This window comes from Engystomops pustulosus, chromosome 5, assembly GCF_040894005.1.
Source record: "Engystomops pustulosus chromosome 5, aEngPut4.maternal, whole genome shotgun sequence".
Classification (NCBI taxonomy): domain Eukaryota; kingdom Metazoa; phylum Chordata; class Amphibia; order Anura; family Leptodactylidae; genus Engystomops; species Engystomops pustulosus.
The window spans coordinates 21,152,363-21,177,221 of record NC_092415.1 but is presented as its reverse complement, the minus strand read 5'-3'; the positions used below and the strand labels follow the sequence as shown (position 1 = coordinate 21,177,221).

At 37.9% G+C, this 24,859-nt stretch overlaps 1 protein-coding gene across 6 annotated transcripts in view; it reads right to left on the bottom strand.

Annotated features, from left to right (window-relative positions):
• CSMD3 (CUB and Sushi multiple domains 3) overlaps positions 1–24,859 on the bottom strand; it is an 804,446-nt gene that overhangs the window by 489,865 nt on the left and 289,722 nt on the right. For all 6 annotated transcript variants that reach the window (XM_072151297.1, XM_072151299.1, XM_072151298.1 and 3 more), the window contains exon 6: positions 5,026–5,138. In XM_072151297.1, coding sequence (XP_072007398.1) covers positions 5,026–5,138 — 113 coding nt within the window. The remainder of the gene's footprint in view (positions 1–5,025; positions 5,139–24,859) is intronic.

The window sequence follows — 24,859 nt, the reverse complement described above, 5'->3', positions numbered from 1 at the left end:
CCTCCTGTCCTCCACATTGGACCGTTTTGGTTTTCACGAATTGCGTGCAGTAATTACAACTACCACAGGGAAAATTGCCTTTTGGAGTGTTTTTCTCTAACCAATTATCGGTCTTTGGATCGAGACCACTAGTAACTAGCTCAGATTTAATGGTTTTGCTTTTTGCTCATTGCTATTTCATTGAGCTCTCTGTCCTGTTCTATAATGTACCAATTGGATCTTATAGCCCTTTTTATTATTTCTGCTTGATCGCATGTACATGTGAAAGGTTCTACATTGGTAAGACCATAAGGAGACTGAACGTTAGATTCAGAGAACATCTTAGATCAATAAAGACAGGGAATGGTGCTCCGAGACTAATAGAGCATGTCAGGAAGGACCACAACTCAGACCCACGAGCCCTCAAAATAATGGGGATAGAGCGAGTCCCTGTTATGAAAAAAGGAGGGGACAGACAGCGCCTACTCCTGCAAAAAGAGGGTAGATGGATCTTAAAGACAGGAGCCCTGGGACCCGCAGGCCTAAATGACAAATTAGATATGAGTGTCTTTCTATAAGCTACACTATAGCGATATAACACCATATACCTGATTTCATATTTTTCAAAATAATAGTACCTCCTCTTTTATGCATTGCACTGTATTGAGAGACAATTCATGGGAAGGACTACCATGGAGACAAATATACCTCCAATTGGCTAGGTCCGGTCCCACAGTAATACCACATTACCAGTATTTTAACAGTTTGCATGTTGTGGCTAGACGTAAAAATTGAAAAGCTCCCAGTCCATCTAATGATTCCCCCGTCTTCCTTTCCTCCCTTCCCCCTCCATCACCTACAACCATATTGTACACATTTATATGCACAAGATAGCTGCACTACTACCGGCGAAACCCCAGATCTAGCGGTCTTAACAAAAGACATGTCATGACGGACACACCTCCCATGGTGACGTGCCTTGAGGGGGCGTAACGAGCCCAACCCCCCTCCCCCTGGTTGGCGCCGGGCGACATCATGTACCGTGCGCCGCCGCCATCTTGGGGATGGCTAGGCGGCCCCACACACCCTCCGCTCACGCGAGTCTGCAGAGACAAGTGCTCAAGAAAGCAGCACATATTTTAAGCGGTTCTATGGTTATTAGGACAGCGATACACAGAGGGATTATGGTAAGTTGCTGAAAGTAAAAGTTATACAATATGTTAGTTCAGTCTACTATCGAGAGCCAATACACCAATAGGAGTCTGAGAAGGGAAGGGAAGAGGAGGAGCCATAGAGCTTTAAAAGCCATTGTCTTGAAGTGTGTTAACAAACAGGTCAGATGAAGCGCTGTCGGCGCGAAACAGCTGTCATGTGTTTGGTTGTCTCGTGAGTCTGTTCGTGTCCTCCCTTACCCCTGCCATTTGGTCAACTGTTTTTAAGAATATTTTTGTGAGTATGCAATAATAAAGCAACATTTTAAAAGGAAGAAGATTGGTGAGTGCCGTTTCTACTGTTTTTGAGACTTATCAGGAGTGTCCCCTAACATTAAAAACTAAGACAAGAACAAAGAGCTAGTGATGAGCAGACCCAAACCGCAAAGTTTGGGTCACCCGGGGGTTGTGTTTGGTTTTGGGTTAGGGTTTGGCTCAACCCTCATTCCTCGTCACTAACAACTATGATTGGTGCTGGCACTGATCATGGGCATTAACTATTGAAATGCTTCTGGCAAAGTCACCAGTGACATTTAAATGTCTAAACCTTGCAATCTAGCACCAGCATGCCGATGCTACAAGGAGTTGCCATTTTGGAGAGGATTTTTGCTACCTGGTGACATCTTCGAGAGCATCAATCCTTCACAAAATGGCCACACACAGCACTGCCACAACACATTAGTGCTATAGTGTGCACCGCAGCAGGAAGTTAACTACACCTGGCAATTTTCCCAGCAGCATTTCAAGAGTTAACACCTACGATCAGTGGTTTCAAAATTCGGGTTAAAATTTTTATGGGTTCGCTCATCACTACTAATAGCCATCCACTGTACAATAAGATAATAAGATTTTCAGAAGATTTCAGAATAAATTATTGCGAATCACAAATATTTGGTACTTTTTCCAATATCTTTAGGTCAACTGTTTTCTTAATTTTTAAATGATTGTCTTATCAAAATCCACCAAATTGGATTTTACCAATATTTTTATGTTAAGTTCCCAATCTTTTTAAGTTGTTTTTATTGCTTATTATTTTGTGAAAATTTTCTTTGCAAACATTGTTATATTTCTAAAAGATAAAATGTATTTTTTAATTACTGTTCATGCTTATGCACAAGACTCTCCCTAATTTAGTACACTCCAAACTACACAGCACTGTTGAATAACAAGCCACATGAAAGATGGTTTTTGAGAAGCAGCAACCAACATCTTTAAAAAAAAAAACCTGGACATAATATATTTTATTTTTTGTTTTGCAAAAAAAAATTCTTAAATTCTAATTCTGATATTTGCCACATATAATGTTAATACATATGTAGTGCCCTTTACTGTAACATTTACATGAACTTTTGTATACACAACAACTACAATATATTCTGATGCAATGATTATTAGGTTTCCATTAAAAATAAGAAAACAATTAAGAAAAAAACCCAGAAACATACAGTACTTTCACTATAAAAACTAAAAAAATGCATTTATATAGAATACATTTGAGCATATTATTAGAGAACTGCACTGGTCCACCCTGTCGTCATCTTGTAGAGCTATACAAAATTTGTGTGTTGCATATGTATCTAACCATATTGCTAAGATTTCCCTCACAAAAAAGGTAAACAATAATCAAAATGTAGAAAGTCTAAAATTACACTTTTTAGATCAATTAAAACTAATCCATTTAATAAAAAACAACATACACAGAAAAGGTCCACCATTTGTCAAATAACTAAATATACATAATTAATAAATTACAGTAATCTGTAAAGAAGGTCTAATCCTCAGAACCAGTCAAGGTTTTGCTTACAAACAAGTATTGCACAAAGTGGTGTAACTAGGAGAGGCAGGACCCCATATCAGACTTCTGAATGGGGCACCACTTACCCGTTACAAAAATATACATATTAATAAGCTCACAAATGTGAGTTACAGTTGCACGGTATACACAGTACATATATAGAGCATAATGCAGTATATATACACATCATACATTGTGTAGACACAGTATATACACATCACAGATACAGCTCATATACATCACATATATATTATATACATATTGGGGGTCATTTACTAAGGGCCTGATTCACGTTTTCCCGATGTGTTACCCGAATATTTCTGATTTGCTCTGATTACCCCTGAATTGCCACGGGATTTTGGCGTACGCGATCGGATTTTGGCGCTTCGTCGCCGGCATGCATGCGACGGAAATCGGAAGGCGTGGCCGAATGAAAACCGACGGATTCGGAAAAACCGCAGCATTTAAAAAAAAAAATGTGTCACGAAAATTGCACTTACCTTCACTCAGCCCGACTTACCTTCACTCAGCGTATTCCAGTGCGTTCCGATGCTCTTCAGCGCAGCACCTGGTGGACGGCGGAGGAACTACATTAATAAATCCCAGCCGGACCTGAATCCAGCGCAGAGAACGCGCCGCTGGATCGCGAATGGCCCGGGTAAGTAAATCTGCCCCATTATGTTGTACAATGTATATGTATATAATGGTGTACATAATGGTGTCCATTCTTTTGTCAGGTTGGATGATGGGGCCCCCTGACACTGTGCGCCCCATAGCAGCTTCTATGGCTGCTACCACTGTAGTTACGCCCCTGAATGCACATTACCCATAGGAATAACAGAGGACAAGGGACACATACACAGGTATGTACAAACCAAGGGTAGACCCCACCAGACTGTTGTTTTGCCTTGCTTTGTCAGGGTTATACCTGTGAGGAAGCAAGGAGAATCACGTGTCCGGTGTTGTCCACCTTTGTTTGTATGCAAATATTTTGACTAGTTCTGATGACTTTACCTTCCATACGGGTCTACTGTGATCTATTTATGATGTAATAATAATAATAATAATAATCTTTATTTATATAGCACTATCAAATCGCTGTATATTTAGTTATTTGACCATTGGTGGACTTTTTCTGTGTATGTCCTTTTTTAAATGGATTTTACAAGGATCATTTTATTCTTTTTTATAATTTTAGTTTTTGTTTCCCTTTTTTGTGGTGTTATCTGATTTTGGAAACAATCCATTCAATCTACTGTCCGTGCTCCCTGTTACTTGTATTGGTATCCAAAGATATTCCCCCCTCAAATAAATATTTGGAGGAGGAGAATATGTTTATTATATGATGTTTATTGGAGCCACAATTTTTTTTTCAAAGGAAATTCTAATGAAATCCCTTTGAAAAACCCTATGTAATCTTATTTTATATGGTACAGAAGGGGCCTGTAAGATGCTACTGTGTGCCTTTATCTAGCGTGTATAACTCAATGGTTGTAAAAAATGTAATGTAATGTGCTTGTGAAAAATTCATGGAGATATCTTTGTCCATTTGTGCTCATTTTGCAAAAGTATTTCAAGAAATATAGTTGAAAACATTATTGTCATCTTCAAGTATAAGATGAATAATATTAATGACATAATATTGATGACATAGTAATGAAAATAATAACAATATTATTGTTTTTTTCATGGACTATTGACAAAAAGCAGGATACCAGTGGTTCTGTTTACAGATAAGTGTACTGAAACTTTAGGTTCGACATGATTCTTAATGGGCTGCAGAGCATGGCTGTGATTGGTCAGCTGGACACCTGGTGGACACACCTGGCCGATCACAGCAATGTCTAGTTGCTTGGGGTATAAAGCTACCCGATTGGCTGCTCATCTCTAAATCTGTTACTTAAAAGACAAGAATGTTTTAATAATAAATGTGATGAAAAAAAAACTAATAGAAAATCACAAATAGAACACAATTTACAGATGGAAATTAATCTGAATAAACTATAATGAATACATAAATGTAATAACTCTTTGACATACCTTGATACTGAGCGCTGAATCCTCTATATCGATGATTATTATCAGTAGCGAAATGAAGCCTTAACCAATGCTTGTTGCTAACCACTGGTGGCGGTACATTCATCCCAGACAACCTGAGGAAAAAAAAGGTAACAATCTTCACTATGCAGGTTTTACTAAAATACTGTCACTTGAAATAAAAAGTACCAAATATACAAAAGAAACAACAGTATAAACTTTATATTAAAAAGATCTATAAAAACTAGCATTTTACTGACATAGATGGCATGAAAAATATGGTGCTTGCCACCGATTTTGTAACCTATTGAGGCTAGTGGGCGTGGTGGTGCAGGGCATGTGGCTAGGGAGGCAGGGATGCAGTTTATAGCTGAAATCTGTGCCAGGCCGGACCACAATGCACCAGTCTTAAGAAATCTCGTCATTATAATTGGATAAATTCAAATACATTGCACCCCTGTGAGGTTAATGGCAGTTAATCTACCAAACAATGCACCTATATCCCCCCTGAATTTTTTTAAAAACCATGTCACATGATCCACATAGTCCAGATTGATGTAGCACAAAACTGAAGCAAAATAAACGCCCCTACTCACACGTGAAAGTCAGAGTAAAAATGTCCCTTTAGGTCCCATTTACATGACAGTGAGCACAACCATGTAGAGGAGGAATGAGGTGTGAGTGCTCCTCCCCCTGCCCATAGTAGTCTATTAGAAAATATAAAATACATGTTGCATACATACTGCACAAGGTTGTGCGCCGTATGCTGTGGTTTATAGATGAAGTATCCAAGGAGACCAGAACCAGTGGGAGGTGCATTCTGTCAACCAGCCAATAGTCAGCAAGCCTGCATTTGCCAGCCCACTGAATCTTATATGTATTCCGCATGGATATGGTGCCATACGTGCTCATAAGGGTGAAAAAACATCCTGTATTTATGGCCAAAATACATCAAGGAAAAAACATACTGTCATATGCATGAAGCCTAAAAAAGATTAGCGTAATCAAACAAATCCTAAACCCAGACATAACAAAAGAAACACACAAACGAAAGTCCTAACTAAAAAACGACCCCTGGGTATGTGCATAGAGAGATGGAGAGAGAGCAATATGATTTATAAATAGATGAATATGAAACAGAAATGAGATAAACAGTATTAGGATATTTTCAGTTTTTTTCATTAAAATTGTAGTTCAAGAAAATTGAAAAAAAAAAAATTACAAGGATATAAAAGACCAATATCTAGCCCTGCAATACTTCATACACATCAGTAAAATTTTAAGAGTAGAATTCTATTATTGATTTTTCAGTGCCTTGCACTCACACATTCATCTTGACCAAATCATATGTTGAAAGATCCAGCATTTATAGACTCCGGTTTTCCCAGAAGAGGTTCGGCTGCTGTCAACATCTAAATCATCGATTCATAAATAACAAATGTTGGACTTATTTACACATATAAAAGGACAATGATAAAAAGAGGGATAACGTGATGTAATAGAGAAGCCCCGTATGGGGCCGGCACATTCACTAGGGGGTCTTCGAAATCACATATAAACAAGGCAATATTGTGCTAGGAAGAAAGGCTGAGCGGCATTAGCATAGGCAAGAAGGAATTTGCTGTCTATATTACAAAGTTTGGTCTCTATGTAGAATACAAAAAAATTCTCTCATGGGCACAATGTTCTCAAAGTAGCCAAGCTTCAAATCAAGAAGCAAAAGTAATATTTGCAATAAAGTTCCATATCAAGTGTCAAACATGTCAGTGGCAATTCATCGGATACCATCAGAGCTGAGCCTCCGAGCAAGTCTACGAGCTTTGAGGAATTCCCAGGAGACACCAAAATATAGCAGCAGGAATCTGAAGCTTGACTGAGTATAATATTTTAAAAAGTTCACTTTCAAAATTCTTTATGTATTTTTTTGCCGGATAACAACTTGAGTTTCTTACTGTGTTTGTTGCACTTCATGGTTTTTCTAGTTTCATCTGTTGGTTTTGATCTTGATCTGGCTTTGGCTGGGGGCACATTTTTTGTGGATGTAGGTGACTTCTTGTGGATTTGTTTTGCAGTATTCTGTTTGTATCTACAGTGCAGTGAACAATGTGTCTGCCCTGCTTGGATGTGGCTTGGTATGAAAGATGTAAGGGTAGGCTTGGATATATGAAGATACAAAATAATATAAAGAACCGATGTACAGGCAGTCCCCGGGTTACATACAAGATAGGGACTGTAGGTTTGTTCTTAAGTTGAATTTGTATGTAAGTCGAAACTGTATATTTTATCATTGTAGTTCCCGACAATTTTTTTTTTTTGCCCCAGTGACAATTGGCGTTTCAAATTTTTTTGCTGTAATAGGACCAAGAATTATCAATAAAGCTTCATTGCAGACAATTTTAAGCTGATTATTGCAATCTGGGACTATTTTAAAGCATCCAGAGAGCTTCACCAGAGGTCACAGTGGGCAGAGGGGTCCGTCTGTAACTATGGGTTGTCTGCAAGTCGGGTGTCCTTAAGTAGGGGACCGCCTGTATAGGGAAGTCATGACCTGACCTTCAGATAGCTTTCAATTACCAACTTTCTCTCCGTATTCCCCCATACACATACCTACTTGCCATACTTCACATGCTTATTCATGACTAGGGATGAGTAGACCCATTCAATTTCAGGGTCGGCCAAGTTCGAACCCGGATGCTCACACCAGCCAGTAACACCTGTAATCAGTGTTATTGCCGATCAAGGGTGTTAACCTTTAAATGCCGCCGACAAAGCCAAAATCGTCAAGTTTGCTTAAAGGGGTTTTCCCATCTAGAAACTGCATGACATATCCACAGTATCTGTCATAGATAGATGATAGATGCTGGTCCTCCCTATGGTACTCTCACCTGTCCTACAAACAGGGGTCTGCTGACCCCTTTCCCACAACCAGAGTGAACCAAGTGTATGCATGCCCACTCACTATTCAACTCTAAGGAAACACTGATTTACAGGGGTTGTCCACTTTCAGTGAATAATTGATATTGTTTGTGTTACGAAAAGTTTGCAATATACTTTCTGTATCAATTCCTCATGGTTTTCTAGATCTTATCTTGCTGTCCTGCTATAGGAAGCTTCTTTGTTTACTTCCACTGGATAGAAATCTGTCCCTGGTCATGTGACATGGGACAGGCGGACTATCCCAGATAGTAATCAGTGTTGTTTATGTTTTGTGTTAACACTTTAAATGCCCCTGCAAGGGCACCAACTGCATTTAAATCTATGCAGCCCATGCGCGCTGGCACTCTCATGCTATTGGCACCACGCACAGAAAAGTTTGGGAGGATTATTGCTCCCGATTGATTGATGCGGGAGGTTAAGCTGAACCCCAACTTTGCGATTCGGCTCCGTTCAAAACTAAGTGTAAAGTATGATCAAATTAAATGAATTGATAAAAAAACTAATCAAAAAGAGCACTAAAACCTAAGATTTTTGCAACATGGGAACATTGTTTAAAAGCATCAAAGCTTTGTGTGTCTGCTTTGAGTTGTATAAAATACAAGATGTTTGATGATTGTTTACAGTGAACCTGTCATCAGGAGTCTTTATTTCTGGCTCCCCCATGTCCCCATAGACAATAGTGCCTATTTGAAATAGATATGACAAAGCAGTTTACTGATGGTGGGAGGGGCACCACTCCTCACTGGCCACTCCCATGGGACACGGGACACTGCTCTGCAGAGAGAAAGGTAAACCTTCATCAAACTTTTCTTTTAATCGGAAAAAGGCAGTTTTATTATAAAACTCTTTGGCAATGTGCACACTATTCTCTATGGAGATATGGGGCAGAAAGAAAAAGGGCTCCTGATGACAGATTTCCTTTAAAAGAGAACATCCTTAAAGGACGGTAAATCACCTTTCAAATCTTCTTCTTTTCTTTGTGTCCACTAGACGAATGACTGCTAGTCAGTCATGAGAACATGAAGTATGTGGAGCCCAGCCATTGTTAGGCTCCATCTTACACCATTTACTATTTTTTTGTAAATTTTTCTTAATAATAGTTTCTTTGAACATACATATTTCTATTTAAAACTATTCTAAATAAACACAGATTTTTCTCGATTCTCTTTCTGTATCCTGCAGACTTCGGATTATTCTTACTAGTCACATCAGCACAGGTCTCAGTAGGGCATCACATTGACATCTATGACACCGTTTGTTCAAGATGCAGTCAAGCAGCATCTGATGTGCACTCTTAAACTTTTCAGGCAGATGTGTGCAGTTTATATCAATTACTTGGATTATTAAATAGTTTATGGGTTTTTTTATAATTGTAACATTCCATGGATAATTCTGATACTTCTTGGAAGGACCAAAAAAAAAATTATTAAAATTTTTTGGACATTTAATTTGATGTGTTTCCCAGTTTAAAAAAATCTAAACTTTTATTAGGTCAGACATTTAATAGACAAGGTACAACCCGCACAGGATGAGCATTGCATCATGATAAGAATTCTCATTTTACAGCTAAGAATTGACTTAATTTGCCTTACTTCCTATTCCTAGCACCTGGAGATGTCCCTTCCTCAACGATCGTAGGTGTAGCTGAGGTCACTCATAGGAAGAAGTGGTCCCAGTGACAAAGACCAAGAGTCAATGGGCATAATGGCACCCGGAGCCGAAGCAGGTTGAGTGCCCTTTTTTTGTTACCCCCTCCTTAACCTCAAGTTAACCTCATGATTCCCTGAAAACTTGTTTGTTTTATTCTTAAGACTTTGTACTTAAAATATAACATTCATAAAGGGAACATGTCACCTAGTTTTACCCCACTAGAATAACACCCCCCTCAGGTGGGGATGAAATGTTCTTTCTAGAATTCACTTTCATTTGGAATCGCAAATATGTCTCCTCTCAGCATATTTTCACACGGGATGAGTCAAGCCTAGTGGTTGCAGGAATAGTGTCACATCAGGAGGCCCTATCTTTGGTTCACTAGTACCCAGAAATATGCTTTTTGTGTTATATTACAAATAAGAATCTCATCTCTGTATGGTGTTACAGGCAGGGACTGTATCTATATATGCTGCTTGCATTTTCAAATATGTATCTTGCTGCCTCTATCTCTGGTTTTATAGCCCACAATACCATACGCATGATGTCTTCTGAAAGATGAGATTTTATCTGTAACATAAAATCTGTGTTTCTATGTGCAATATAACAGTAAACATGGGTTTCTAAAAAGACACTACCCATAGAATCACTAAACTTTACTCAAGTTAAAAATGAGGTAAGAAGAGCCATTTTTGCATGGGGGAGATTTTTTTAAATAGGTAAACGGTTGAGATGTCACAAAAAAGAGGTAACTCTAGAAAGAAATTTCATATCATACCCGAGAGTGCTAGTAGTTTAGTAGGGTGAAGCTGGAGACAAGTCCAATTTAAATTTTGTTTAATCAATTACAATGACATGTCAGTGGTGGTAACTACTGTATATAGAAATCACAATCCCCAACACTCTTCTATAGAAGTTTGGGGCCCAGGTCCGTGTTCAGCTCAACACCCCCAATTTTTATGAAGACACGCAATTGGTGCTGGCCACCACCATTTTGGGAAGGATCGCTGCTCCAAGATGAGATCACTGTAAAATTCTGATGCCAACCCCCAACCCTCATCTTCATTAGTTCCTGGCTTCAGTCCATGTTCAACTCAACACCCCCAATCTTTATTAAGGCACGTGATTGGTGCTAGCATTAGACTCTTTTAATGTTAACTATCTAAATCTCAGTGGCTGGATGCAGGCCACCACCATTTTCGGAAGGATTGTCGCTCAATGATGACATCATCTTAAAATCCCTGTTCCAGAGTGCATGCAGCAGCACAGTTGCCAACGGAATTTAAGCAGCTAAGACCTGTGAACTGGCCGGTTGAGGTCTAAACTCCTGAATTTTAACGAGTCCGCTCATCATTAGTTATCAACTGTAATCCTGTCTGTGAAATGGGGTGATAGCTTCTTAGACAACCCCTAGAGAATCAGCGAGTGGCTGTCTACTGTCCATCCAGGGGGTCACAGTGAGACATGCAGGGTACAACTTACTAAATATACACAGTGCATGGATTTTTTTTATTTTATTTATATAACTCACTTTATAAACTTGATTTTCAAAAGTGCATTTTCTGCTTAAAAAAGCCCTTTAAATCCAAGAACACCAAAAATAAATATATTCAGTCCTTAAGCAGTTAAGCCAATTCTAGGCATCTGTGTAATCATTATTTCTGAGTGAGGCATTAGTGTGGATGTAGACTATACAATCTCACTGTAATTGTGGAGCTCACAAGTCAACTGTTGAGATCATTTTTTTGATCAGATCAGCATAAATCTAAGTATAAAATGACATTGTATACGGCTCCCCTGACCTTATGTACTTATTTTTACACTTGAGACACAGCCTGACTTTTTCATCCCTGATCCTTCTATGAAATGCAGGGGTTTTCAAAGAGAATAAACTTCACAAGACTCACAATGGAAATTGCTGGGTTCGGGTAAAACATGAAATATTACTGTTAAATAGAAATGCAAGATTTGCCGACAAGGAGTTTATATTTAGAAGCAGATTGTTAAGGACTTAAAATCCTAAGTGGATCACAATACTTTTCAGATATAAATTGTTTGCTGAAATATACGGAACATAATACTAAAAAATTGCTGTAAATTGGAGGATTTCATTACATTTGAAATTGCTGTAAATCTGAGTATTGGAGCAGCACAGCAGCAGGAGTTTAGTTTTGATGTTTTTCCAACAATTGTTTTTAGCACCTTTATGAATTGTAATTATACTATAACTATTATAAATTGTATCTATTGTTTTTGAGAATTTTTTTAAGTGTCTTTTACTTTCTGGAACAATACATGTAAATAAAACTTTGAAGTCAATCTTGAAGACGTAATCTGAAGAGGAGCTGTCACTATGTAAAAAAGGTAGAAATACATACCTCAATTTATTTCTGATGTTCCTCTAACCCCCAAATGTTTTCTAAGAAAAAAATTGTCCCTAGGAGATTTTTCATTGAATTATCTCATACCAATCAAGGGGTGATAAAGGGAACCTACCATCAGAGATATACCTAATAAGCCAAAACTAGTGCCGGGGCACATTTTTCCTGTGCGCAGTTGTCCATTAACAGTACATATTTGTATTTTTAAAAATGTTTTCAAAACAATAAAATTTATTTTCATTGGACTACTTTCATGGTGGAACCCCCCCTTTTTTGGTTAGGATATACCTAATAAGGTCAATCTGATGGTAGGTTTCTGCCATGTAAATCATGCCTATTGTGTCCCTATCTAATCTGCATTAGAAGGCAGAATCAGAGAAAAAATATATCTAATATTTATGCAAATGATCATCAAAGCCTACCGATGCCTGGGAGCACAGGCTACTTCCACGCCCTATAGCCACTGCCGAACCCTCCTGCCAAAGGACCTCGGCACATTCCTTACGTTTGTCCCTTTCACTTTCTGGTCCCGAAGTCTGAGATCTGCGCATGTGCCGTCGCTCTGGCTTTGGGGTTGGAGGGAGAGTCTTTATTAGCTTGCACTCTTCATATCCAGAGCCAACATGCATGCAAAGATCTCAACCTTCAGGTCCGAAGAACGGACTTAATGAATGCAAGGAGCGCACCGAGGACTTTTAGTAGTCAGGATCTGTAGACCAGCCCTTTACTGATCATTTGCATTAATATGAGATAAGCATTTTCTCTGTTTCTGCCTGCTTGGATAGGGACACTATTGGCACGAGATAGACAGTAGAAACCTACCATTGGATCTACCTTATCGATAGATCCCTCCCTGATACTTGGTTGTTAAGGACTTAAAATCCTAAGTGGATCACAATACTTTTCAAATATAAATTGTTTGCTGAAATATACGGAACATAATACTAAAAAATTGCTGTAAATTGGAGAATTTCATTGCATTTGAAATTGCTGTAAATCTGAGTATTGGAGCAGCACAGCAGCAGGAGTTTAGTTTTGATGTTTTTCCAACAATTCTTTTTAGCACCTTTATGAATTGTAATTATACTATAACTATTATAAATTGTATCTATTGTTTTTGAGAATTTTTTTAAGTGTCTTTTACTTTCTGGAACAATACATGTAAATAAAACTTTGAAGTCAATCTTGAAGACGTAATCTGAAGAGGAGCTGTCACTATGTAAAAAAGGTAGAATTACATACCTCAATTTATTTCTGATGTTCCTCTAACCCCAATATGTTTTCTAAAAAATATGGGGTTACTAAAAAAAAAATTGTCCCTGGGAGTTTTTTCATTGAATTATCTCATATTAATCAAGGGGTGATAAAGGGAACCTACCATCAGAGATATACCTAATAAGCCAAAACTAGTGCCGAGGCACATTTTTCCTGTGCACAGTTGTCCATTGTTTTTTCAAAACAATAAAATTTATTTTCATTGGACTACTTTCATGGTGGAACCCCCCCTTTTTTGGTTAGGATATACCTAATAAGGTCAATCTGATGGTAGGTTTCTGCCATGTAAATCATGCCTATTATGTCCCTATCTAATCTTCATTAGAAGGCAGAATCATAGAAAAAAATATATCTAATATTTATGCAAATGATCATCAAAGCCTACCGATGCCTGGGAGCACAGGCTACTTCCACGCCCTATAGCCACTGCCGAACCTTATTGCCAAAGGACCTCGGCACATTCCTTACGTTTGTCCCTTTCACTTTCTGGTCCCGAAGTCGGAGATCTGCGCATGTGCCGTCGCTCTGGCTTTGGGGTTGGAGGGAGAGTCTTTATTAGCTTGTACTCTTCATATCCAGAGCCAACATGCATGCAAAGATCTCAACCTTCAGGTCCGAAGAACGGACTTAATGAATTCAAGGAGTGCACCGCGGACCTTTGGTAGTCAGGATCTGTAGACCAGCCCTTTACTGATCATTTGCATTAATATAAGATAAGCATTTTCTCTGTTTCTGCCTGCTTGGATAGGGACACTATAGGCATGAGATAGATAGTAGAAACCTACCATTGGATCTACCTTATCGATAGATCCCTCCCTGATACTTGGTTTCTTTTAAAGGGCTTAGCCACTAAAGGAAGATTTGACAGGATAAGTGGGTGACCCAGATAAGGTCACCCATATTATACTTACTCTGTTAAACCTTCCTGGAAGCTGATGGGAGCCTCCATGGAATTTGGGCACTGACCAGAAAAAGAGGGACTTCCTATGATTTCCTGTCTCTGCTGGTTTCTGGCTGATGGAGGGCTCTGTGCAGACTGTCATTGCCATTCCCTTATGAGTGGTTGAGGGGGCATGCACATGTTCCTGTTTTGCCACTCATATTACACATAGGGGAGTGGTTATGATGGAGGGGCCATTCAGACAATAATGCACAGCAACTCCAACTGATAGAAGCCACCAGAGATGGGACCTAATGGAAAGTGCCCTGCTTTCAGAGGCCCCTAATGTCAACATGGTAAGTATAATATTACAAACATTCATATTGAACAATAGGAGTGAGGGCGTGTCCTAAAATAACAGTTGCTGAACTTTATTGCTAAACTATAACTAAATGAGACATTTTCTACTTTGAACAAAATTATGAACAAAAAAGTTGGGCGTTGGTTAGATCAAATTTTGAAAACACTGAAAACCAGTGGTGGTTGGTCCACAACTTCTTCAATGAGCATGGCAATGGCACTTATGTAATTTTGGGGACAAATTAAAAGGTATCGTTTTGAAAAAAAATTAAAGGGTGTAGTTTTTTTTTACTGAGACTACTTGTTCTTAATTGTGGCAATTGTGGTCTTTATGTAAATTTGAGATCTTATAAAGTAATATTTCTGTTTCCAAGTTTTCCAAGTAATGTAAGTAGTCAGTGATATACTGTGTTGTAGACGTTAAAGCAGGACTAAAGTTATATACATTTTTCTTGTGAACCTTTCACCATCTTATGATCTTTTTGTGCTCTTAGAACATCTCAGCAACTAAAATTGACATAAACTTTGAAAGAAATGTAAGAAAGTTCAGAAAGAGCATCACTCAAACTCTACAAACCTTTATGTGGCCTGAAATAGCACTATGTGTAGAGGTCATTTACGAGTGACTGTTGAATTTTCTTCTATATTGTACTGTACAAGTAAATTCAAAAATGGACCATTCCTAATGTGAAACCAGTCTAAAATATAATTCAGCTGCTTGACCTCTAAACTAAAACTATAAATAAATAAGAACAAATAAGAAATTATTTTCTAATCTTGTAAAAAAAAAACATTTAAATTGATACTCCTTACAGCCTCTAAAAGTGACTAATTTTAAAGCAAAAAAAAATAGTCTTGGCTCATTTTCATATGACTGTATATTTTTTTTTTCAATTAATCTTTCATATCCGCCCATTATAAGAGTAAATAAAACTATAAATAAATAAGAAAAAATAAGAAAATATTTTATAATCTTGTAACAAAAGCTGTCATTCGCAAATTTAATTTGATACTCCTTACAGCCTCTAAAAGTGACTCATTTAAGGCAAAAAATTACCCATTTGTATGTGACATTGAAGGAGATTTTATTTAAAGGTAACCCAGTGAAATTTCAGATAGGAATTCTAGAAAATAGATTTCAAAGCTACCTAAGGGGCTAGTATCCCAATGGCGTAAAACCTGGCGACTGATTCCCTTTATGTGCGTTTACATTAATAATATTTTCTAAACTCTCAATAGTAAGGCAACTTATTAAATTAATCAGAAAATAACATTTGCTCCCAGTACAGCCTTCTTTCCCATTAATGTTCATTAAGAAGCTTTAACTACTTTAGTATAATTAATGTTTTTATTAAATTCATATTAGCCTATTTTTATATGATAAATGTTAGAATTTGTTTAAAAAAATGGAATTTTAAGTTTTTTTAAAAAAAAATTGTATTTATATTAAGGTAATATTTTCTGAAAACAGAAAATTCCTCAGTTTTAATTAGTAGGAACCTCTCTTTGCATGACAATGTTACTCCACATCATGGTGTATATATTCCGGGCCGGTGGAGAGTACACGGACACATTTTTCTGACCATATTTGTATGCGGAGCTGCACAGTCTGTTACCTACTGAAATAAATTATGTATGGTTGGTGATCTGATTTATAAGCTCGCTGAAGCAGTTCAGGGCCAGTGTTTCTTAAGCAGAAAAAAAAATCTGTAAATGGGAAAACAGTCTAAAATACTTCAATTGAGTCACTTCCCAATTTTATAGATTAGGCTGTATATTTTATCAATATTCTCCAAAGGAAGGCCGAAGACACAATTTTATCTCTGAATTTCGGATTTTCACTTGGAAATGCAATTAAAGAATAAATATAAGCAGGCAGTAAAAATGGGGTCATAACCGGCCAGGAAGACATAGATCAAATTCTGACAGAAAAACATGTATATTGTTCCGGGGCTGCAGGGATCGAGAGAACCATTAGTTCCACACTTAAGCAGTGAAGGGAAAATAGATCAATCTTAAGATTCTTTTTTTTTTAAGTCAATCAATCAATAATAACTGGTTGATGCATAAGAAGCGATCAGGAGGTTGAAGTACTAAATGTACATCTCCTTTAAGATAAAATAATTAAAATTGATTAAAAAAAATAATAAAGATAAATGGATGGAGACTTAATGGATAGAGACCTCAATGTCGAGAATGAAAGACTCAATCATCTAAAAGGAATGATAAACATACAAAATATAAAAGCAACATTTAAGCTTTACCCACTCTTTCTCTGACCATTTTGGGCGTGTTGGGGCAGAGAGCGGGTATGGAGGCAGGCGGGTTTGGGCCAAATTACTCTGCCGGAAAAACTGTCATGACTATAGAAAATAACTCTGCCAGTTCTAACCTGGTCTACAGGTCAAAACTAGCCAAGTTTGTGCCTGTATCCATTAAGAAGCCGGAGACTCTTTGTGGATAGGAGCGCCGGACCGGTAGCAGGGGGAACTATAAGACTTGCATTCAAAATGTCCGTCTTAATGTCATTCAAAATGTCCGTCTTAATGAATTCTCCCCCCCTCCAGCGTCTTCAATGGAGATGAGCAAAGTACCACTGTATATAACACTATATAACTGTATATAACAGTGGGTAAGAGTGTATAACTGCATGAGTATGCTATGGGGACCTGCCTCTCCTAGTAATGCCTCTGGTGGGAGTAATTTATCAACTATCTTTGGCATTTCCATGGTGCAGTGGTGGTACAAATGATGTTTTGCATCTTTCCTTTGTGCCAAATGAACATAGGACAGTGCAAAGTCCCGTTGACATAGATCTTAGTTGCACCAAATTCAGTATTGGCATAAACTAGTTTTCACAATACAATTTATTTCGTGGATTTACGGCTTTACGTTTATGTATTTGTAAATTCACTTTTGAAATTTTATACACCCACTAATACATTTTCATATAATTTTTCAGTCTCTATTTTTACTTGAAAAAGGGAACCCCTGCTGTCCATAAACACGTTGTTCCTAGATACCAATAAAGTTCAATTTTAATAACTTCACATATGGCATGCACTGTGTGCTTTCTTATCAACCACCAACATATGTAGAGATCCAAATCAGTCTGGAAAGTGCATTCTGGGAAGAAAAGATGGTGGCAACACCCATTACATTATCAAAGCCCCAATGAGGGTTGTGCGTTAATTTTCCACAATCAAAGAATGGGAGCATTTTCTAGTACACCTTACTCTACCTAAATGTTCTATGAAAGACTGTACTAGCCTATGAGCACTACCCTTTTCTTCCCACTCCCTAAGCTTGGTGGAGGGGGGTAATTTAAAAACTTATATTTTGGAAAATTTTAATTCCCTATTTTTTATTTTCTCACAATGGTTGCTTGGACAGATTTATGTATGGAATAACCAGCCAAAAACTACTACTTTTATCCTCAAGAGAATGAATAAGTCTTGTTATTGTTTTATACCAAAGACACAGACAATAGGAACCACTTTTTGGCAGCAGATGTATACAGCATTGGACTGAGGAATTGTGCAAGAACCTTCTAATTACTTAGTGTGTTTTTGTAAACTTACATCATGACTGTGTATAGCCATCAATTAAAGGGTGAGTTCCGTACCTGATACCTTCAAGGGGGACGTTACAATACTAGCAATTACAATTAACATAATTAATGAGTAGATTTATGTTTGTGTTGCAGCAACAATCTACAATGGAACACTTGGAGGAATTCAGGAACTTTATCCAAGTTTAACTGGTGTCTATAAAACCCGGTAAACTGTTTTTGTGGCTTCCATATATGTGTAATAATGTTTGCTGTGTTGCCTCCTTGATAGACTGTAACCATATAAATATATGTAACCATGCCTCAGTCTTTAAGTCATCCAATGTGTCTAACAAAACTATGTGAAGGGTAGTATTTTAACCCTTTCATGACTGCCATAAATGTCACAATTCCATACATCCCAAGCAGAGAGCATGTGTAGAGATGTCATTGGAGGGGTGACAATGTAGAACCATGGCACCTAGAAAGACAGTACTTGTGTTACTTTAAATAAATTTTCCATCATGAGTGTTTCTAGCATATATATGTGATTAAGTGGCATCTAGACATACATTCCTGCTGAAATATTAAAGGTAAGATTTGTTTCTTTAAAAAGATACCAGAACTTTTTAACTTTTTGACAATGTCATGATAGAGAGAAGGGTGCAGGCCCTGTCACCTACTTAACAAGAATTGCAAACCCTAATTGTTAGTGACTTCTGCTCAACAACCCCAACACTAAATGAGTATACAGGAAAGATGATAGTAGACAGATAAAAGACAGACAAGCAAAGTCACACAGAATCAAGTCAAATCCATAATGGCGGTAAGGTACATAATTGATTAGCAACAGAATAGTCAAATTATATGGGAAGGATCAAATACACAGTATATCAAAGCAAAAGCAAGAGAAATTTACAAATAGAAACAAATAGGTTTGCCAGCTCACCCCTATTTTACTGTTGACACCTCCGTCAGCTGGATCTGGAAAGTAGTGCACATAAAACAGTCTGGAGTCCACGGACACACAATGGAAAAGGAAGGTTTGTAGTAGATGTTCAGCTCAATATTTCACAAAGATCTGATAGGGCTGTAATTCTTCTTTATTGAAGAAGCATTGTTTTCCTCTATTCAATAAAGAAGAATTACAGTTCTCCGATCTTTGTGAAATATTGAGCTGAACATCTACTACAAACCTTCCTTTTCCAAATGGACAAGTAGGACTGAATTAATAGGTCATTACACCAAATCCTCACATTAAAATTCCATTCTGTACATTATCATGATAGACCAGGAAAGCCCTCGACAGACTGCAATCTGCATCATGATCACCAGGAAGTCCAAGACAGATACATAACACAACCGCCAACCAACACAGTGTAACCAAATAATGAGTCAACATAACATGTACAGAAAGACATACAGTATCTACATTTACAGTTTATTTGCATTCCACCCAATTTGTATATAGTTTGGAGGCACAAAGGGAATCTCTGACATATATCCATCCATAGGTAGGTGAAATATCCTCCGACTATATGAGCATTTCCAGTTGATTCGGAGTGTTCTCTGAGTTCCATTACTGTTCCGGGCAGAGATAGCTGACAGGGGAAATAACCAACAATGCTGAACGTGAAATTTATAATTTGAAGGCATCTGATCCAAACCCATTCATCCTGACCCTTTAAAATGGAAAGGAAAATATTGTGCAATTTCACACCATTAAATGTACTTAAGTTTAGAATAATTGTTGTCGCATTCCTTTCGATAATGATTTGGAATATGTTTCAGTGCTCGGTGTCAGGATAGAGCGGAATGTTTAAGGTATAATCTACCTCGAATCTTCCTGGCACTTATACTTGATGCACAGTGTGACAAATATTTCCATACACAGCACAAACTATCCCATTAGGAAATAGAACATTGGGTGATATATAGAACTGAGCAGTAATGCTGATATACAAAAATTCCACACCTCATACTCCAAGACCAGTTACCACTGTTACCTTGCACTGCAGATAACCAGATCTATTTGTGATGGTCGGGAACCCATTAGAATGAGACTAAAAAATATAGAATTTTATAACTATGGTGTTAATAGGAATAGGAGCACATCCATATGTTGAGGCGTGAACATCATCTTGGGCCTGTGAAGTACAGAAGAAGATGTGCTGCAGACCATAATTTTGTACTTGGTTTCCTTTCTGCCCTGTTGTTATGTGAACACTGTCTTATTCCACTCCTGGTTTTCTTAATTGATTTCCAACATATCCGTCTGTCTCCTGCTGACTTTACTGTTGTTTACAGACAGTTAACCTGGCTGTGATGGACAGGTATCCTAACCACTCACATTCCTCCCTGCTAGACTGGATGGCACACTACTATTTCAATAGCTTTCTGGACTGAGACTCTGTGATCACATACAGGGTTTGTCTGGACAATTTCCAGTGCTTGCTATAAGTCTTTATTTGAGCTTTCCAGCTTTTTTTGGGCTACCATATGACCATTTGTTTGTATCTTGGTCCGGTACTGCATTGTCCTCTTGCTTTGGGGTAGGATAGGCAATTAGGTAGGGACAGCTTGGCAAAAAAAGTTTGGTGTCAACATCATCTTGGGCCTATGAAGTACGGTAGAAGATGTGCTGCTGACTCTAATTTTGTACTTGGCTTCCTTTCTGCCCTGTTCTTACGTGAACACTGTCTTATTCCACTCCTGGCTGCCTTGATTGATTTCCAACATATCCGTCTGTCTCCTGCTGACTTTACTGTTGGTTACAGACATTTAACATGGCTGTGATGGACAGGTATCCTCACCACTCACATTCCTCCCTGCTAGACTGGATGGCACAGTACTATTTCAATAGCTTTCTGGACTGAGACTCTGTGATCACATAAAGGGTTTGTCTGGACAATTTCCAGTGCTTGCTATAAGTCTTTATTTGAGCTTTCCAGCTTTTTTTGGGCTACCATATGACCATTTGTTTGTATCTTGATTCTGTACTGCATTGTCCTCTTGCTTTGGGGTAGGATAGGCAATTAGGTAGGGACAGCTTGGCAAAAAAAGTTTGGACTAGATGTTGTCAGAGTGGAAAAAGTTACCATCTGATTCAGGTTTCTAATTTGTAAACATTAAAGGGGTATTCCGGGAATATGAACGTCTGACACAAAAACCCATGATGATATAACTAAATGAATGCAACAATACTCAATGTCATTAGACACAAAACGGCGCTAAAATAATATGATTTTATGATTTACAAAATTTATGGCCTCTCTAAAGTAGGTGGAGTTATCACTAAGATGGCCGCCACTGGAAACTACAAGTTCCATGATCCTTTAGTTCTCAGTAACTCCTCCTACCACTTATGTTCTGCTCCCAGTGATGATGTAACAGGTTTTCTTGCTCTGTTACCATAGTAATGATGTGTAACTGCCATCACCACAACACTGACCATACTGGATGCACTGCAACCAACCGACTACAGCCAAACGTAGTGGTGATCACATGACCCTGCCCAGGCAGGTACAGGACATGTGATGTGGACATGTGACTAGCAGCCATCTTCTGTCTTGCAACGGACCACGCAGAGGAAATTAACGGACTGATTAAAGGGCCAGTAGCATTTTAATTCTTCATTACAGTCTATGTCACCAGCATTTTCTGCTGAGGGGAGCAAAATTTAAATAACAACTAATTACACATTAGCTTCTATTTTGAGTGCCCACTTGTATATGAATTATGCCGATTCCTGGAATACCCCTTTAATGAATATCAAAAAGTCTCCCACTTTGATGAACCCAACATAGCATTTCCATTTAGGTAAAGATGTATGTATTGCCGCTGCTTTGTTTCAAAAATAGTAAAATTACAACTAGATCGGGGAATACACCTATTTCGCCGTACAGTTACCAGCAGCAACCTGCAACCCAATTCCACCAACCAAAGAATTAGAATGGTGAAGACAAATTATAAAACAACTTTAAATAATATCAAAGATAAAATACAGAGTGGATGTGCACCCAATCCAATTCAATACACCAGGTCTATGCTTTCATCAAATGACTGTACACTATATAATCTTTACTTACAGGTCAGTAAAGGGATAGAGCAACCACGGAGTCAGCAAGGAAGACTCAGAGAGTTGCCAGGTCAGGAGATAGATGACAGCACTGTCCAATAAATAATCTCTCACCCTTACAGGGGCAATCCCCAAACTGTCCCTAGTGTTAATGGGAAATTATGTACCTTGATGTTAGTCCCGTAGGTAGTGCTGCACTAGTTGAACAGTGGTCCCAATAGACACAGTGTAAACAATTGTAAAATTGGGGAAAAAGTAAAACAATACCCGGCATTGGAACTGTTTGTGAGTAAACCCTTCCTTTAAAGAGTATGTCCAAAACAAACCTCTCGTTTTCAGCCAAACCCTTCGATTCTCCCTCAATCCACTATTGATGCTCTGCATTTCGTCTTTTCCTCCACCTTCAGAACAATCATATACATCAATTTCAGATTCAGAGGAGAAAAGCTGCACGATAATCTATAGAATCGGAACGGTCTTATCCTGTTTGGATGGTGCCCCCAAAAGGGAATTCCTACTTGCCATTGCTGCTTCTAACATAAAATGTTGTGCTTGGGAAGGAAGAAAAGAAGAAATACAGAGCCCCACCCGCACATATTTATTTTTTTTAAATCAAACCCAATGGCACGATTATTGAAAACACACAGAATAAAAAAGATTTTATAACTGAACAAATAATCTATTTCCATAAAAATAAATTAACATTTCTTGTTTCTATATTTTTTTATTGGCTGGAAATTATTTGTAAGAAAATCTAACATAGACTCTAAAAGTCACTTCCAATATTTTTGAAACAAAATGTACAGGCTTAAGGGTTGGACAAAAAAACTTTCCAAATAAAATTCAAATTGCTTCTTAGTATTACAAAGTTGCAAATTTACATAAATATTTGTTCTTCCTGCCTGACAGGCAGATATACAAAAATTGTGGTGTCCAGCAATGGAGAATTTACATAAAAATGTAACTTTTGGAAATGAGTTTCTTGATTTAAAAATAAAAAAAAAATGTCACACCAGGATTCTATGAATATAAAAGTATTATTGCAGAAGCTATTTGCTTCATTGGCAGTAAATGGGTATTTCATGTGCAGCTCTTTAGGCAGCGGAAAATAAAACAATTTGTAAATGACGGAATCGGAGTGCCTCTTGCAATAAGTTTAAGTGATAGCCTTTAAAAAAAATGCACAAAGTGAGATCAATGATGTCTTGTGGAGTCATCGTGTGGAGAAAAGAGGTTAAGACCATGATGTAGTTAGAGAACAGGTTATTTGTGCCATACAGGGACAATCAATGGTTTGAACATTTCCGGCGACATTATAGGGTCACTACATTAAGGATTCTTGTTTGAACATTATACAATACATTATAAATGTGGCTGAGGTCTTTGTACTGCATTAAACATGATTACAGGGGGAACAGAGACACATTTGGGGGTATATATCAATAGTGGCAGGACCTGGTTGGTGCTTATAATGAAAATAATAATAATAATAATAATAATAATAATAATGATTCCTTTATCATTATGCAGCGCTGCACAGAAATTGCCAAATCGGTCCCTGTCCCCATTGGGGCTCACAATCTAATCAACCTAACAGTATGTTTTGGAGTGTGGAAGGAAACCGGAGCACTTGGAGGAAACCCCCTTCCCCCCCAAACACGGAGAGAACATACAAACTTTTTGCAGATGTTGACCCTGGGACTTGAACCCAGGTCCCCAGCGTTGCATCAGAATTTCAATAAGTTTGGGTTCATATATATTTATTGAAACTAAAAAGTTGATTTTTGCCTGATCTAAACAAAACTGATGACACTTTTAAGGATATCTACCATCAGAATCACTGATGGTAGACCACTAGCACTCACATGCTGGTCTGATGATGTGGAGTCCAGTCCCCCCACATCATCAGAATGACATGTGAGTATTAGGGCTCTGCCATCAGCAAAGGGTACCATCTTATTGTAAATGCCCTTTTTGCTGCTATTTTGGGGGTTCATCTTTCCTGATGATGTCACCGGGGAGCAAATATACTCCCCAAAATGGTGGTGCACTAGTTAGTCCTATTAAAGATCTTTTACAGGATAGGGGATGACAAGCTTATTGGTGAGGGTCCAACCTTCACCGATCACTAAACAGGATTCCCAAGATCCACAGCATGGGTTCAGTTACTCTTTTAAATAGTACCATAATTTTTCCATAGAATTGTCCATTTGCTCATGTATTTCCTAAATTAATAGAAGAGAAATGACATAGTGAGTTCTAAAAGAAAAGATGCTTCAATGTTTTTGAATATTTAGTAAAATGAATATGTCAACTGACCTGACAAATCTGTCACCAGTTTTAATCTGTTAGAGAGCAATGTATTGACACATTTATGAAATTAATAGTAACAGGACTGTAAAAAGAGAAATTTAAACCAAGTCTGCAGCTTTTCCAAGGGCTTTGCGGGAGTACTTCTACCTGAAGAGCTTTTTGCTCTATTCACTAGTCCCTCCCCTCCTGTGTAAGTGCAAGCTGCAGTACCCAGCAAAAAGCTTGCTACTGGTTGGATGAATAGGTCAGTAAGTCACTGAGAGCAAGGGGGACGAGTTCTGAAGAAACTTAACACAGTGAGCAGAAAGCTTTTCAGGCTGAAAGATTGCCCCAAGCTGGTTTAAAAGCTGACTTTTTATTGTCCTGCAGCCACTTATAACATACACAAATGTATAACTACACAGATCTCCAGA